The 18,072-nt window shown below is 46.5% G+C and overlaps 2 protein-coding genes and 1 long non-coding RNA gene across 4 annotated transcripts; 1 reads left to right on the forward strand and 2 right to left on the reverse strand.

The window, feature by feature from the left end:
- The first annotated feature begins 3 nt into the window (after positions 1–3).
- Positions 4–5,500, forward strand: LOC124018971 (histone-binding protein RBBP7-like). Of its 2 annotated transcripts, none has more exons than XM_046334300.1 (12): positions 4–194; positions 558–702; positions 1,003–1,151; positions 1,339–1,512; positions 1,727–1,842; positions 2,044–2,204; positions 3,209–3,335; positions 3,723–3,800; positions 4,028–4,107; positions 4,256–4,312; positions 4,590–4,700; positions 4,875–5,500. In XM_046334300.1, exons 1-12 carry the CDS (start codon positions 179–181, stop codon positions 5,071–5,073), a joined length of 1,413 nt encoding a protein of 470 aa, XP_046190256.1. In that variant the 5' UTR covers positions 4–178; the 3' UTR covers positions 5,074–5,500. The 2 variants fall into 2 exon arrangements, with proteins under 2 accessions (XP_046190256.1, XP_046190257.1); XM_046334301.1 differs by having other exon boundaries at positions 4,031–4,107.
- A 5,121-nt stretch (positions 5,501–10,621) lies between these two features.
- LOC124018966 (alpha-taxilin-like) lies at positions 10,622–11,229 on the reverse strand. The gene is made up of 2 exons (XM_046334298.1): positions 11,113–11,229; positions 10,622–10,939 (listed from the first exon to the last, which is right to left on the reverse strand). Exons 1-2 carry the CDS (start codon positions 11,206–11,208, stop codon positions 10,622–10,624), a joined length of 414 nt encoding a protein of 137 aa, XP_046190254.1. The 5' UTR covers positions 11,209–11,229.
- Positions 11,230–12,750: 1,521 nt separating this feature from the next.
- On the reverse strand, positions 12,751–16,810 carry LOC124018980. Its single transcript, XR_006835719.1, has 3 exons — positions 16,599–16,810; positions 14,217–14,291; positions 12,751–12,785 (listed from the first exon to the last, which is right to left on the reverse strand). It is a non-coding gene; the product is annotated as an uncharacterized LOC124018980 (long non-coding RNA).
- Positions 16,811–18,072: the final 1,262 nt, after the last annotated feature.

Genomic DNA, 18,072 nt, shown 5'->3' on the forward strand with positions numbered 1-18,072 from the left:
CATGCGCTGTGCTCTCCATCCTCGGATGCGCGCATAAAAGAAAGAGGGATTTTGAGTGGTCAACAAATTCCGCTGTGTTTTGGCCTTTTGCGAATAATATAGAATAGCTACCTAGTTACCTTGCTTTCGGGCAAACCCACGGGTGACCTACAATTGCAGGATCCCCTAAAACCCAAACATGGCGGATAAAGAAGGTAGGGAATTGGTGGGCTCGGTTCATTTCATGCATGCTTTGTGTGCGCGGCTGGATGCATAGCCAAATGAAAAGTGCGGTCTGTTAGCTAGCTATGCTAACCAGTACAGGCTGCATACGTTCGGCCTGGGTTTACTATCTGTGCTCCATAAGTTGAGAATTTAGATGGCTAACTAATAGATTTATTTAGCAAGATAAACTATCTAGCTCACATTGACAGTCCGCCTGCTTGCTTGTGTAACATGCAAATGAGGCACAACTGGCCTGAGGGTACAGGAATGCAGTAAATCCCAACGTTACACTAGCCTTGGTAGTAACTGTCCATTGTAGTCTTATGTAAGTGATGCTTCTTTTACTGTTCTAGTGTACGACGATGCAGTTGAGGAGCGTGTGATCAATGAAGAATACAAAATCTGGAAGAAGAATACTCCTTTCCTCTATGACCTGGTGATGACCCACGCGCTGGAGTGGCCCAGTCTCACTGTGCAGTGGCTACCTGACGTCAACAGGTACAGTAGCCAATGCTACGTCACCATTTCTGTTCCTCTTGTTGCGCTCAACATAAAACTGTGTGCTGACCTACCTAATATACTGAACATTGTATTGTTTTCTCTACCAACCTGGCCTTCTTTGTCAGCCATTCTAGTTTAGTCTAGAAAAGCATGTTATTTTGCCATGTGGTGTCTTCTGACATAGCAGTGCACTACTTTTGACTATAGGTCTCTTGTCAAAAGTAGTGCACTCTAGGGAATAGTGTGCCATTCCAGACACACACACAAGGACCGTATTTAATGTGTCTCTCTGTGCAGGCCGGATGGAAAGGACTATGCGGTCCACAGACTGGTACTGGGAACTCACACGTCAGATGAGCAGAATCACCTGGTGATCGCCAGCGTACAGGTCCCCAACGATGACGCCCAGTTTGACGCTTCCCACTACGACAGTGAAAAAGGAGCAGGTATGTTCATCGTAGGATGGTCTCCCGGACACATTAAGCCTAGTCCCGGATTTAATAGACATTTTCCATTGTGTTTTTTGTGTCTGGGAATCTGGCCTTATATGCATATTATAAGTCAAGATGTTACCGGCACAGTGAACATTTTCTCTTGAGAAAATATGCTGAACATGCAGTATTTCTTCCTCAGAATTTGGAGGTTTTGGATCCGTGAGTGGAAAGATAGAGATTGAGATCAAGATAAACCACGAGGGTGAAGTGAACCGGGCCAGGTACATGCCTCAGAACCCCTGCATCATTGCTACCAAGACCCCCACCTCAGACGTACTGGTCTTTGACTACACCAAGCACCCTTCCAAACCAGGTAAGACAATACACATCTGGTAAATAGATCACTGCTCTTTCAAACAAATCAAAATGCTATTGGACGTGATTCAAATGTTTGAGTCTGCACTTTTGGAACGATTCCATCTGACCAGGAAAACATAAATCCGGTTCCTGAAAGTAGTAACTTGATATGCATTTGACCCTTTTCTGGTCTTAACATTTTTCTACCATCTTGTCTCTCCCTCTCATAGACCCCAGTGGTGAGTGCAGCCCAGACCTGCGCCTGCGGGGCCACCAGAAGGAGGGCTACGGCCTGTCCTGGAACCCCAACCTCAGTGGCAACCTGCTCAGTGCTTCTGATGACCACGTAAGTGTCTCTCTCTACACTCCGTCAGCACAACATTTTCCCCTGTGCGTTTTTAATCATTTCAAGCTAGATTGTGGTTTTCACTGAAAATGAAAGCGTTTTTGCATTGTTATTAAGCAAACTCATTAGATCTAGACAAATGCTATATGAACTACTATATATTGTGTTGTTAAGAAGTGCACTGACATGTTTAATCTCCAGACGATCTGCCTGTGGGACATCGGTGCTGGTCCTAAGGAGGGGAAGATAGTGGATGCTAAGACCATCTTCACCGGGCACACTGCAGTGGTGGAGGACGTGTCCTGGCACCTGCTCCACGAATCACTGTTTGGCTCTGTGGCCGACGACCAGAAACTGATGATGTGAGTGAGCCTTCTCTGTTTATAATTTTTCTACTCTCAATGTATTTTTACACAATCTGATACTTTCAAGTTGTAACTAATCATAACATCCAGTGTGTTTTATGTACAGTGTGTTGCTTTAAACTTTCCACACAAGAAGATCTCTGAAAGGAAAAGTGATTTGAAAACTGGGTGGAAGGATCTGATTCTCTTAACTGTCTTTCCCTTAATTCAGTTTTTATTTATAAGGAACTCAGAATGGCTTTAAACTTACTCTTGAAAGTTGTAATACTAGAAGGTGCAGTTCTGAAATGGGGTAGTCCATCACTATTCCAGTCATTGTTGTAATACTAGAAGGTGCAGTTCTGAAATGGGGTAGTCCATCACTATTCCAGTCATTGTTGTAATACTAGAAGGTGCAGTTCTGAAATGGGGTAGTCATCACTATTCCAGTCATTGTTGTAATACTAGAAGGTGCAGTTCTGAAATGGGGTAGTCCATCACTATTCCAGTCATTGTTGTAATACTAGAAGGTGCAGTTTTGAAATGTTCCATCACTATTCCAGTCATTGTTGTAATACTAGAAGGTGCAGTTCTGAAATGGGGTAGTTCACTATTCCAGTCATTGTTGTAATACTAGAAGGTGCAGTTCATCACACTATTCCAGTCATTGAATACCGTAGCTATTTATAACTTGTCAGAAATGTCCAGATCAACTAGCCCATGTCAGCTAATGTTTTAAGGTTTTTTAGCCCATAGATTGTTGTAATTTGTCAGTCATTTCACATGAATACACATTAAACATCGCAAAGTGTATAGAAAAACAATTGGCTTTAAAACTGGCAAAATGTTCAATTGTACCCCATGCCAAAATAAACTTTAAACCTGAAATTCTCTCCATCAACAAGAGGGGTATGAACAGTCCTTGTGCCGATAGATATAGATGTGGCGCGGGATGTTCCCCTATGCTGGAAGGGGGGGCAAGTGGGAAAAAGTCATTAACCTTTGACATCTCTCTGTCTCAGCTGGGACACACGGTCCAACAACACGTCCAAGCCCAGCCATGCAGTGGACGCCCACACTGCAGAGGTCAACTGTCTGTCCTTCAACCCCTACAGCGAGTTCATCCTGGCCACCGGCTCTGCAGACAAGGTCTGTACCTATTTATTATTATTTTCTTTGATAAACACAATCAGTCCGTCCGTCTCACCTCAAGTGCTTGAGTGTCGTAGCCTAGTAGTTAGACTAGTAACCGGAAGATTGCAAGTTCAAACCCCCGAGCTGACAAGGTACAAATCTGTCGTTCTGCCCCTGAACAGGCAGTTAACCCACTGTTCCTAGGCTGTCATTGAAAATAAGAATTTGTTCTTAACTGACTTGTCTAGTTAAATAAAGTTTGTGCACAATGGTGTTGGTCAAAGTGGTCAGGTCACAAATCACATGACCAGGAAGTGTATTTCCTACTGGGCGGTAGTCCAAGAATACGTTCTAATATATTTAACGTTACTAAATGTTTTCTTTCTCCTTTTTGTGTAACAGACTGTTGCTCTCTGGGATCTGCGTAACCTCAAACTGAAGCTCCACTCGTTTGAATCGCACAAGGATGAAATCTTCCAGGTAATACTCCATAAATAGTGAACATCTCAATGCCTCTGAACCAATAGGATTGAGAGTCTGGATAAGTTACCAGGCTTGGTTGGCGTCCCATTCCACTTTCTATTTTTATTTAACCCAGGGTAGATCACATTGATTTCCCATCTCTTTTTCCAAGTGTTGGTGTCCCTCGTAGACGTTGTGCTGAGCTGGAGTTTATTGCACTGACAGTGCTTTACTGACTTCTTTGGCAGGTGCAATGGTCCCCTCACAACGAAACCATTCTGGCTTCCAGTGGAACAGATAGGAGGCTCAACGTATGGGATCTCAGGTAAAGACTGACCACAGGGCATGTTGACTGGACTAGCATTTTTGGTTCGTTTGCTCAGCGTGTGTGTGTGTGTGTGTGTGTGTGTGTGTGTGATCAACACTAGTCTAATAGGATGATGTTGAAATGGTTTTGTCTTGTCGGTCCCCAGTAAAATTGAGAGGAACAGTCTGCTGAAGATGCAGAGGACGGACCTCCAGAACTCCTGGTGAGTGATAGACCCATCATCCACAATGACCTTTGATCTCCTTAGTAGGGTTGTAGAAATGTCAACTTTCCCAAATATTCCCTGGATTTCCAGCCTGTTCTTTCAGAATTCCAGGAATCCTGGGAAAACCATGACGTTTCTGGGAAAGTTGCCAGTTTTGCAACCCTACCCCTGAGCTTTTAAATAACCAGCGAGAGTAGCCAATGGGACAGGTGGCCTATAGGGAGGTTATATTTTGGCATATTGCTCATCCTGCGGACTTGTTTTATCTCGTCAGTTCATCCATGGAGGACACACAGCGAAGATTTCTGATTTCACATGGAACCCCAACGAGCCATGGGTCATCTGCTCCGTCTCCGAGGATAACATCATGCAGGTTTGGCAAATGGTGAGTAATGTTGAAGTACCACGTTTGCTTCTGCACTTTCACAAAACTTAACCCTGGTTGTTTTCTAACTTTTGTCTACATTTTTTGTTTAAAGCTAATTCAAGAAGTCTGCTCCTATTAATCAGTTAGAGTAATTGTAAATCCTTTAATTGATGTAACAATTTCCTTCTCTAGGCTGAGAACATCTATAATGATGAGGAGCCTGACACCCCTGCTTCAGAGCTGGAGGGTCAAGGGTCGTAACCGCCTACTCCACCCCACCTTACCCCAGTCCAACCCACCAACCACCTCCTGGTGCATCTCTCTCCTCTTGTACAGTATTTCACATTGTAGCCTCCAGCTCTACCTGACAGACATTCTGTTTCCCATATAGAAGCATTCTTCTGGATTTGGTTTGGTATATTGATCAAGCAGCCCTTACAGGTACAAAGGGCTGGTTTCCTGAACACAGATTTAAGCGTAGTTCTTAACTTAAAAGCATGTTCAATGGATATTCACAATTGGCTGTGCTTCTTAGTCCAAGACTAGGCACTCTGTCCAGGAAACTGGTCCAAAGTGTATAGAAGTTGTTTATAAAAGGATAATCTCATCTGAGTGGAATGTCACTGAACCAAGCAGGTGGACAGTTCAACAAATGCACTTGGTAAAGCAGGGGTTGTTTTCCACCTGTCTAAATAAGGATTTCCTTTGGTATCGTTTCTGCTTTGACTTCGAGGCAAGTGACTAAATCATTTTGAACCTTGGATTTCTGTTTTGTGCATAAATTGCAATAAAGTACTTTTTGTAACTTTTAAAATTAATTGCGTTTCTTCTGTTTTCTATAAATCGCCTAAGAAAATGTAACCCATTTACGGACTCCAACTGAATTATTCCACGGTGCTGTTCGCCACAGACTGACAGCGCCACGGTGCTGTTCGCCACATATCAGACTGACATCGCCACGGTGCTGTTCGCCACAGACTGACATCGCCACGGTGCTGTTCTCCACATATCAGACTGACATCGCCACTGTGCTGTTCTCCACATATCAGACTGACATCGCCACTGTGCTGTTCTCCACATATCAGACTGACATCGCCACTGTGCTGTTCTCCACATATCAGACTGACATCGCCACTGCTGTTCTCCACAGACTGACATCGCCACGGTGCTGTTCTCCAGACTGACATCGCCACTGTGCTGTTCTCCACTGTGCTGTTCTCCACATATCAGACTGACATCTCCACTGTGCTGTTCTCCAGACTGACATATCAGACTGACATCGCCACGCTGTTCTCCAGACTGACATCGCCACTGTGCTGTTCTCCAGACTGACATCGCCACTGTGCTGTTCTCCACAGACTGTTGCTGTCTCCACATATCAGACTGACATCGCCACTGTGCTGTTCTCCATATCAGACTGACATCGCCACTGTGACTGTTGTTCTCCACATATCAGACTGACATCGCCACGGTGCTGTTCTCCAGACTGACATCGCCACGCCACTGTGCTGCCACTGTGCTGTTCTCCACATATCAGACTGACATCGCCACTGTGCTGTTCTCCACAGACTGACATCGCCACTGTGCTGTTCTCCACAGACTGACATCGCCACTGTGCTGTTCTCCACAGACTGACATCGCCACTGTGCTGTTCTCCACAGACTGACATCGCCACGGTGCTGTTCTCCACATATCAGACTGACATCGCCACTGTGCTGTTCTCCAGACTGACATCGCCACAAATTACTCCAGGGGCTTCAAAGTCGGCGATTGGACCATTTGAGTATCAAAGCCAATGACGACTTCTCGAAATGCCAATTTACTTGTATTCTGGTTCCAGGAACCGATGGGTTGGACCAATCAGAATGTGTCGGAGTTACTGAGCCAGACGGAAAAACTAACGTCCGTGGGCATAGTGTTTGGCCAGAGCAAGGAGTCTGGGAAGCCACGCAAGGTTGTGTGTGTGTACTGCCTAGAAATTAACTTCATTCACAAGACCAATTTAAACATCGAGCAAACTAGGAAATTAAAATGACAACCAAGTTTGAAATACTACAAAATAGTTTATTGAAAAGTGAGAGACAGGACTATAAGAACATTTCACAATCTTAAAGGGGAATGTGGGCCCAAAGCTTTCTGAACATGAACTAGCTCTGCTTTCACAGTTCTCACCTGCAGAGGTAGATGTCTTTACGTAACCTGAGTTTAACTGGCGGGCATCCACAATAGCCTGAGTGCCAGTCTGTTTGTGCTTTTGCCTACATCATTGCTGTCAGTCAAGCCAAACATTTAGCATGACAATGAGTTGGCATAATAGCCCAAGCAGATGGACTCAGGCTACATCCAACTGGCCTGGACCACATCACACAGTAAAGTATTGAACTTGATTTAGACTTGAGGTTAAGATGCAGTATCCCCCAAACCGTGGCTTGGACCCATCTTAACATTCACGTTTAAAACTTCAGGGGCTGTGCTCTGAATTACATCCTTATGACTTCACAAGAAAACAAAAGACAATGTAAGCTGGTGATATGAGGTTCAGGTCGATGACCGGGTGATCGGGCCAATAGGGGAACCTGGGTAGTGTTTATTAGGGCACGGATCCGATCACGGTTTAAATATTTTGCAGCTGGAAACAGTTTCAGTGATTGAACCCAGTTTCAATTTGTTTTCTTGTTTGATGCCTAATGAACACAACCCTGACCTGGGGCCCAAAACCACCATCATTCTCATTACAAGAGATTGGTTACATTTTCACATTGTCGGCAAGTATCTCCAATGCCAAATAAGTTCTTAGTGAACGTTTGCATCGTGTTTGAATTACATATGTTTCGTTTGTATAAAAAAAAAATGCAAATCACATTTTTCCAGTATAAAGTATAAGATGACAAGGCACCTTATAAATCCATGTGTCTTTTTTGCTTCCAGAAATAAAACCAATTTCTGTCTATTAACAAAACAAAAACAAGACATAAGGAATAGAAAGAAGCCTATTTGGAGCCCAAGGAACATTACGTCCCATATAAATGTTCACTGGTCTGGAACACAACCAAGTTATCCAAGCAGACCCAGTTCCTGAAGGCCCACAGTGTCTGCAGTAAAGTGCCTCACTGACTTCTCCAACCAAATGATCACACAGAAGTACAATTACATTGTGAGCCCTTAACCATTGGGTAAATGACCCAGTGAGCCCTTAACCATTGGATAAATGACCCAGTGAGCCCTTAACCATTGGGTAAATGACCCAGTGAGCCCTTAACCATTGGATAAATGACCCAGTGAGCCCTTAACCATTGGATAAATGACCCAGTGAGCCCTTAACCATTGGGTAAATGACCCAGTGAGCCCTTAACCATTGGGTAAATGACCCAGTGAGCCCTTAACCATTGGGTAAATGACCCAGTGAGCCTCCACCATTGGAGGTAAATGACCCAGTGAGCCCTTAACCATTGGGTAAATGACCCAGTGAGCCCTTAACCATTGGATAAATGACCCAGTGAGCCCTTAACCATTGGATAAATGACCCAGTGAGCCCTTAACCATTGGGTAAATGACCCAGTGAGCCCTTAACCATTGGATAAATGACCCAGTGAGCCCTTAACCATTGGATAAATGACCCAGTGAGCCCTTAACCATTGGGTAAATGACCCAGTGAGCCCTTAACCATTGGGTAAATGACCCAGTGAGCCCTTCCATCATAAATGGAGGTAACAGTTAAATGACCCAGTGGAGAACCATTGGGTAAAGTTGGACCAGACAACACACAGATCTGGGACCAGGCTATTGTGGAGAACAGTTTGTCAAGTTGGACCAGACAACACACAGACCTGGGACCAGGCTATTGTGCTGTTTGTCAAATTGGACCAGACAACACACAGACCTGGGACCAGGCTATTGTGCTGTTTGTCAAGTTGGACCAGACAACACACAGACCTGGGACCAGGCTATTGTGCTGTTTGTCAAGTTGGACCAGACAACACACAGACCTGGGACCAGGCTATTGTGCTGTTTGTCAAGTTGGACCAGACAACACACAGATCTGGGACCAGGCTACTGAAATTACAAACCAGGAAAGCCTGTAGATACAGCAGCATCAGAACCAGGGGGTCCTCCTGCAGAAACCGGGAACCTACAATGACTGAACGTGCCGTCTGTTGACTGCAGGGCATCTTGGTCAAAGCTGAACAGATTTAACCCTTCAGACTCAGTCTCATGTTAAAAGGACAGGGATGTTTCCTTTCCAAGTCCCAGGTGCTGCAGAAAGGAGACTTGACTGAAACTAAACACCAGTGTTGAGGTATTAGAAAGACAGTAGATTCCATCATGACAAGCCAACGACTGAAATGGCCCAGCCGTAGAAATACAAGTCAACCAATCATGTTACGACATTGACTTGACTGGGAATTCCCATCCTAGTAAATCTATGGTACCTGCTCTGAGATAAACATTGTATGTTTGCAACTCTTCTACTGTACAATGCCCTGCTATTTCTGGTCCTAGACAGAGATTAGATTCAGTTAGTCACGACGATGCAACAAGGCTCCTTTAATATAGCAATATGCATATGATAGAATTTAAATCCCACTACAATATCAGTTCAAAATATATTTAATCTGAACACTGTTAAGAGTTCTAAAAGATATTTAATCTGACTACAATTCCACAGCTCCAAAATATCCAAAATATAGATTTTTCAATGGAAGAAAGCTGCACAGAGACGTGAGAAAGAAAAAGTATAATTTTAGTCCAACTGGAAAGCTGCTGAACAACAACAGCCCTGTGACTGACCACAGGAAAGCTGCTGAACAACAGCCCTGTGACTGACCACAGGAAAGCTGCTGAACAACAGCCCTGTGACTGACCAGCTGCCTGCCCTGACTGACCACAGGAAAGCTGCTGAACAACAGCCCTGTGACTGACCACAGGAAAGCTGCTGAACAACAGCCCTGTGACTGACCACAGGAAAGCTGCTGAACAACAGCCCTGTGACTGACCACAGGAAAGCTGCTGAACAACAACAGCCCTGTGACTGACCACAGGAAAGCTGCTGAACAACAACAGCCCTGTGACTGACCACAGGAAAGCTGCTGAACAACAGCCCTGTGACTGACCACAGGAAAGCTGCTGAACAACAGCCCTGTGACTGACCACAGGAAAGCTGCTGAACAACAGCCCTGTGACTGACCACAGGAAAGCTGCTGAACAACAGCCCTGTGACTGACCACAGGAAAGCTGCTGAACAACAGCCCTGTGACTGACCACAGGAAAGCTGCTGAACAACAACAGCCCTGTGACTGACCACAGGAAAGCTGCTGAACAACAACAGCCCTGTGACTGACCACAGGAAAGCTGCTGAACAACAACAGCCCTGTGACTGACCACAGGAAAGCTGCTGAACAACAACAGCCCTGTGACTGACCACAGGAAAGCTGCTGAACAACAGCCCCTGTGACTGACCACAGGAAAGCTGCTGAACAACAGCCCTGTGACTGACCACAGGAAAGCTGCTGAACAACAGCCCTGTGACTGACCACAGGAAGGCTGCTGAACAACAGCCCTGTGACTGACCACAGGAAAGCTGCTGAACAACAGCCCTGTGACTGACCACAGGAAAGCTGCTGAACAACAGCCCTGTGACTGACCACAGGAAAGCTGCTGAACAACAGCCCTGTGACTGACCACAGGAAAGCTGCTGAACAACAGCCCTGTGACTGACCACAGGAAAGCTGCTGAACAACAGCCCTGTGACTGACCAACAGCATGAAGACAATCATCTAAGAAAATACAAATGTGGTAGAAAAGGGGGGAGCCTCGTGCTCACCACAAAGCCCAGTTTTACAATGTACAGTCAGGGCAAAAAGTATTATATTCATTGTTAATAATGCAGTCATTTTAATCTTAATTATAACTTTAACACACAAAAAAAAGATATACTGTATTCAAATATACCCTCCAAAAGGCAGAGGGGTTAGTGGCTCAGTTGTCAAGTTGCTCTGTGGTGGAGGACTCCAGCTCCAGTTCAGGGGTAGTAAGGGGCTGCGTCTCTTCCCCCTCCCAGGCGGAGACATCTCATCCTGGGTAGACTCCTGGCTGGGCTGGGGGTCTGGAGGTCCCGTCCCCTCCTCCTCAGTTGTTGACTGTAGGTCTCCCAGTTTGGTGGTGAGGTCGTCCCTCTCCTTCTGCAAAGCCTGGCACAGTTTCTCAAGGCACTCCAGCTTCCCATGCAGACCCTTGTAATGTTTGTCCCGCAGTGTCTTCTGGAAAGGACGAACAGCCAACGACATTAAACATCAGATATTCTACAATTAAGTGACATCATTCATTGAGATACTTTGTGAAATTTTACAGTACAAAATATTCTTAAATGTCTGCTGCTATTAGTAAATGATAAAGTAAGATGGCCCTTTGGGAGAGTTTCTCATCATCTCACCTCCTCAGCCATCTGTAGCAGAGCCTGATTGTTGGTCTCCCACTTCGTTCTCCACAGAGTCGTCTCCTTCTCCAGCTTCTTGATCTTCTTGGTCATCTGGAGCACAGAAAAAAGATCAGAGCTACAGAGAGGTCTGTCGACCGTCCCAGCTAGAGAGAGGTCTGTCGACCGTCCCAGCTAGAGAGAGGTCTGTCGACCGTCCCAGCAGACCTGTCGACAGACCTCGACCGTCCCAGCTAGAGAGAGGTCTGTCGACAGACCTCGACCGTCCCAGCTAGAGAGAGGTCTGTCGACAGACCTCGACCCTCCCAGCTAGAGAGGTCTGTCGACAGACCTCGACCGTCCCAGCTAGAGAGAGGTCTGTCGACAGACCTCGACCGTCCCAGCTAGAGAGAGGTCTGTCGACAGACCTCGAGTCCCAGCTAGAGGAGGTCTGTCGACAGACCTCGACCCTCCCAGCTAGAGAGAGGTCTGTCGACAGACCTCGACCCTCCAGCTAGAGAGAGGTCTGTCGACAGACCTCTGGCCATCTCCCAGCTAGAGAGGTCTGTCGACAGACCTCGACCCTCCCAGCTAGAGAGAGGTCTGTCGACAGACCTCGACCCTCCCAGCTAGAGAGAGGTCTGTCGACAGACCTCGACCGTCCCAACTAGAGAGAGGTCTGTCGACAGACCTCGACCGTCCCAGCTAGAGAGAGGTCTGTCGACAGACCTCGACCCTCCCAGCTAGAGAGAGGTCTGTCGACAGACACAACAGACCTAGTCCGTCCCAGCTAGAGAGAGGTCTGTCGACAGACCTCGACCGTCCCCAGCTAGAGAGAGGTCTGTCGACAGACCTCGACCGTCCCAGCTACAGAGAGGGTCTGTCGACAGACCTCGAAGCTACAGAGAGGTCTGTCGACAGACCTCGACCGTCCCAGCTACAGAGAGGTCTGTCGACAGACCTCGAGCCGTCCCAGCTAGAGAGAGGTCTGTCGACAGACCTCGACCGTCCCAGCTAGAGAGAGGTCTGAAACAGTACCTCGGGCCGTCCCACAAATGAGAGAGAGAGGTCTGTCGACAAGACCTCTCCATATAAACTGTCGACAACCAGTCCACCCTCCCATATAGAAACAGACCACCCTCCCAGCTAAGAGACTGTCACAGACAGTCACCCTCCTGTAAACAGACTCACCCTCCATATAAACACCTTCACAGACCTCCCCCCATATACAAGACAGTCTGTCCAGACCTATACACCCAGCTAGAGAGAGGTCTGTCCACCCCAGCTAGAGAAGGTCTGTCGACAGACCTCACCCTCCATATAAACAGGTCTGTCGACAGACCCCCTCCATATAAACAGAGAGATCTGTCGACACCAGTCACCCTCCATATAAACACATGACCTCCATACCAGTCCCAGCCATAGAAACAGGTCTGCCATACTACCCTCCCATATAAACAGAGTCATGTCACACCTCGAGTCCCCTGCACATATATACACATGAACACAGTCACAGACCTCGACCGTCCCCTCCATCTAAACACCGTCCCAGCTAGAGAGAGGTCTGTCACAGACCAAACCCTCCCCATATAAAAGAAACACAGTCATGTCCAATATAAACACATCTCCTGTCACATACAGTCACCCTCCCATAGTAAACAGTCCTCAAACTTGTCCATGTACAAAGAGAGCTACAAATCACAAAACACATGAACACAGTCACCCTCCAAATATAAACACATTCACCCTCCATATAAACAGTCACATACAGTCCCCTCCACATAAACAGTCCCCCTCCATATAAACACATCACCCTCCATATAAACACATTCACATACAGTCCCCCTCCATATAAACACCCCCCTCCATATAAACACATTCACATACAGTCCCCCTCCATATAAACACATTCACACACAGTCCCCCTCCATATAAACACATTCACATACAGTCACCCTCCATATAAACACATTCACATACAGTCCCCCTCCATATAAACACACCCCCTCCATATAAACACATTCACATACAGTCCCCCTCCATATAAACACATTCACCCAGTCCATATAAACACAGTCACATACAGTCCCCCATCCATATAAACACATTCACCCTCCATATAAACACACATTCACATCAGTCCCCCTCCATATAAACACATTCACCCTCCATATAAACACAGTCACATACAGTCCCCCTCCATATAAACCATATAAACACAGTCACATACAGTCACCCTCCATATAAACACAGTCACATACAGTCCCCCTCCATATAAACACATTCACATACAGTCACCCTCCATATAAACACACATTCACATACAGTCCCCCTCCATATAAACAGTCCCCCTCCATATAAACACAGTCACATACAGTCCCCCTCCATATAAACACAGTCACATACAGTCCCCTCCATATAAACACAGTCACATACAGTCCCCCTCCATATAAACACATTACATTCACATTTACAGTCCCCTCCACAATAAACAAACACATTCACATACAGTCCCCCTCCATATAAACACACATTCACATACAGTCCCCCTCCATATAAACACATTCACATACAGTCCCCTCCATATAAACACACACATACAGTCCCCCTCCATATAAACACATTCAGTCCCCCTCCATATAAACACATTCACATACAGTCCCCTCCATATAAACACACATTCACATCACAGTCACCCTCCATATAAACACACATTCACACACAGTCCCCCTCCATATAAACACACATTCACACACAGTCCCCCTCCATATAAACACACATTCACACACAGTCCCCCTCCATATAAACACACATTCACACACAGTCCCCTCCATATAAACACACATTCACATACAGTCCCCCTCCATATAAACACAGTCACACAGTCCCCCTCCATATAAACACATCACATACAGTCCCCCTCCATATAAACACACATTCACATACAGTCCCCCTCCATATAAACACACATTCACATACAGTCCCCTCCATATAAACAGTCACATACAGTCCCCCTCCATATAAACAGTCACATACAGTCCCCCTCCATATAAACAGTCACATACAGTCCCCCTCCATATAAACTGACTGCCAGAACAGGGAAGGAAAAGGCAGCTAGTTACCTGCTGTTTGAGCTGCGTCTCCTGTTCCTTCAACAGCTCACACTCATGTCTCCACTCTGTGGCGTCTTTCAGGAGCTGAACAGGAGACGGGAAATGGTCACAACTTCTGACAGACGGACAACCGATACAGTCAATGAGTCAACGCAAACGGACAACCGATACAGTCAATGAGTCAACGCAAACAAACAACCGATACAGTCAATGAGTCAACGCAAACGGACAACCGATACAGTCAATGAGTCAACGCAAACGGACAACCGATACAGTCAATGAGTCAACGCAAACAGACAACCGATACAGTCAATGAGTCAACGCAAACAGACAACCGATACAGTCAATGAGTCAACGCAAACAGACAACCGATACAGTCAATGAGTCAACGCAAACAGACAACCGATACAGTCAATGAGTCAACGCAAACAGACAACCGATACAGTCAATGAGTCAACGCAAACAGACAACCGATACAGTCAATGAGTCAACGCAAACAGACAACCAAACGATACAGACAATGAGTCAACGCAAAACAGACAACCGATACAGTCAACGAGTCAACGCAAACAGACAACCGATACAGTCAATGAGTCAACGCAAACAGACAACCGATACAGTCAATGAGTCAACGCAAACAGACAACCGATACAGTCAATGAGTCAACGCAAACAGACAACCGATACAATCAATGAGTCAACGCAAACCGATACAATCAATGAGTCAACGCAAACAGACAACCGATACAGTCAACGAGTCAACGCAAACAGTCAACCGATACAGTCAACGCAACAGCAAACAGTCAACCGAAACAGTCAACCAAACAGACAACCGATACAGTCAACGAGTCAACGCAAACAGACAACCGATACAGTCAACGAGTCAACGCAAACAGACAACCGATACAGTCAATGAGTCAACGCAAACAGACAACCAACGAAACAGACAATGAGTCAACGCAAACAGACAACCGAAACAGACAACGAGTCAACGCAAACAGACAACGATCAGCGCAATGAGTCAACGCAAAACAGACAACCGAAACAGTCAACGAGTCAACGCAAACAGACAACCGATACAGTCAACGAGTCAACGCAAACAGACAACCGATCAACGCAAACAGTCAACGCAAACAGACAACCGATACAGTCAACGAGTCAACGCAAACAGACAACCGATACAGTCAATGAGTCAACGCAAACAGACAACCGATACAGTCAACGAGTCAACGCAAACAGACAACCGATACAGTCAACGAGTCAACGCAAACCGATACAATCAATGAGTCAACGCAAACAGACAACGATACAGTCAACGAGTCAACGCGCAAACAGACAACCGATACAGTCAATGCAAACAGACAACCGATACAGTCAATGCAAACAGACAACCGATACAGTCAACGCAAACAGACAACCGATACAGTCAACGCAAACAGACAACCGATAGAGTCAACGAGTCAACGCAAACAGACAACCGATACAGTCAACGAGTCAACGCAAACAGACAACCGATAACAGTCAACGAGTCAACGAAACAGACAACCCGATAGAGTCAACAGTCAACGCAAACAGACAACCGATACAGTCAACGAGTCAACGCAAACAGACAACCGATACAGTCAACGAGTCAACGCAAACAGACAACCGATACAGTCAACGAGTCAACGCAAACAGACAACGAGTCAACGCAAACAGACAACGAGTCAACGCAAACAGACAACGAGTCAACGCAAACAGACAACCGATACAATCAACGCAAACAGACAACCGATACAATCAACGCAAACAGACAACCGATACAATCAACGAGTCAACGCAAACAGACAACGAGTCAACGCAAACAGACAACGAGACAACGCAAACAGACAACGAGTCAACGCAAACAGACAACGAGTCAACGCAAACAGACAACGAGTCAACGCAAACAGACAACGAGTCAACGCAAACAGACAACGAGTCAACGCAAACAGACAACGAGTCAACGCAAACAGACAACGAGTCAACGCAAACAGACAACGAGTCAACGCAAACAGACAACGAGTCAACGCAAACAGACAACGAGACAACCAAACAGACAACGAGTCAACAAACCAGACAACGAGTCAGCGCAAACAGACAACGAGTCAACGCAAACAGACAACGAGTCAACGCAAACAGACAACGAGTCAACGCAAACAGACAACGAGTCAGCGAGTCGCAGACAACGAGTCAACGCGAACAGACAACGAGTCAACGCAAACAGACAACCGACAGTCAACGAGTCAACGCAAACAGACAACCGACAGTCAACGAGTCAACGCAAACAGACAACCGATACAGTCAATGAGTCAACGCAAACAGACAACCGATACAATCAATGAGTCAACGCAAACAGACAACGTTCACTCACTTCCAGTTATTAGAGAGAAACACAAAGTGTCCTGGGTTGTGTTCATTAGGCACCTGGACCTCATTTGAAGTTGCAAGTGATAAATGTTTTCAGTTGTGTGCCCCATGGAACACAAGCCTCCAGTTATTTGTAGCTAGCTAGAGCATCACCATAACAACCCAGTGGGACTCACAAAGTCATCGCCATAACAACCCAGTGGGACTCACAAAGTCTCTCTCTCTCTGCTGCTTCCTCCAACTCTCTCTCATCAGCTCAGCTGTCCTCTGAGCTTGGCATCCACCAACTGCTGCTGCTTCTCCTTGTGCTTGAACACCTTGTCAATGTGCTGGGAACAGACAGACAGACAGACAGGACACCGTGTCAATGTGCTGGGGACAGACAGAAAGAACACCGTGTCAAGGTGCTGGGGACAGACAGAAAGAACACAAGGTGCTGGGGACAGACAGAAAGAACACCGTGTCAAGGTGCTGGGGACAGACAGAAAGAACACCGTGTCAAGGTGCACAGGAAAGAACACCGTGCTGGGGACAGACAGAAAGAACACCGTGTCAATGTGCTGGGGACAGACAGAAAGAACACCGTGTCAAGGTGCTGGGGACAGACAGAAAGAACACCGTGTCAATGTGCTGGGGACAGACAGAAAGAACACCGTGTCAATGTGCTGGGGACAGACAGAAAGAACACCGTGTCAATGTGCTGGGGACAGACAGAAAGAACACTGTGTCAATGTGCTAGGACAGACAGAAAGAACACCGTGTCAATGTGCTGGGACAGACAGAAAGAACACCGTGTCAATGTGCTGGGACAGACAGGACAGACAGGACACCGTGTCAATGTGCTGGGACAGACAGAAAGAACACCGTGTCAATGTGCTGGGACAGACAGGACAGGACAGACAGGACACCGTGTCAATGTGCTGGGGACAGACAGAAAGAACACTGTGTCAATGTGCTGGGGACAGACAGAAAGAACACCGTGTCAATGTGCTGGGGACAGACAGAAAGAACACCTTGTCAATGTGCTGGGACAGACAGAACACCGTGTCAATGTGCTGGGGACAGACAGAAAGAACACCGTGTCAATGTGCTGGGGACAGACAGAAAGAACACTGTGTCAATGTGCTGGGGACAGACAGGACAGGACAGACAGGACACCTTGTCAATGTACTGGGACAGACAGGACACCTTGTCAATGTGCTGGGACAGACAGGACACCTTGTCAATGTGCTGGGACAGACAGGACACCTTGTCATTGTGCTGGGACAGACAGGACACCTTGTCAATGTGCTGGGACAGACAGGACACCTTGTCAATGTGCTGGGACAGACAGGACACCTTGTCAATGTGCTGGGACAGACAGGACACCTTGTCAATGTGCTGGGACAGACAGGACACCTTGTCAATGTGCTGGGACAGACAGGACACCTTGTCAATGTGCTGGGACAGACAGGACAGACAAGACAGGACAGGACAGA

This window comes from Oncorhynchus gorbuscha, unplaced genomic scaffold (assembly GCF_021184085.1).
Source record: "Oncorhynchus gorbuscha isolate QuinsamMale2020 ecotype Even-year unplaced genomic scaffold, OgorEven_v1.0 Un_scaffold_592, whole genome shotgun sequence".
Taxonomy (NCBI): Eukaryota; Metazoa; Chordata; class Actinopteri; order Salmoniformes; family Salmonidae; genus Oncorhynchus; species Oncorhynchus gorbuscha.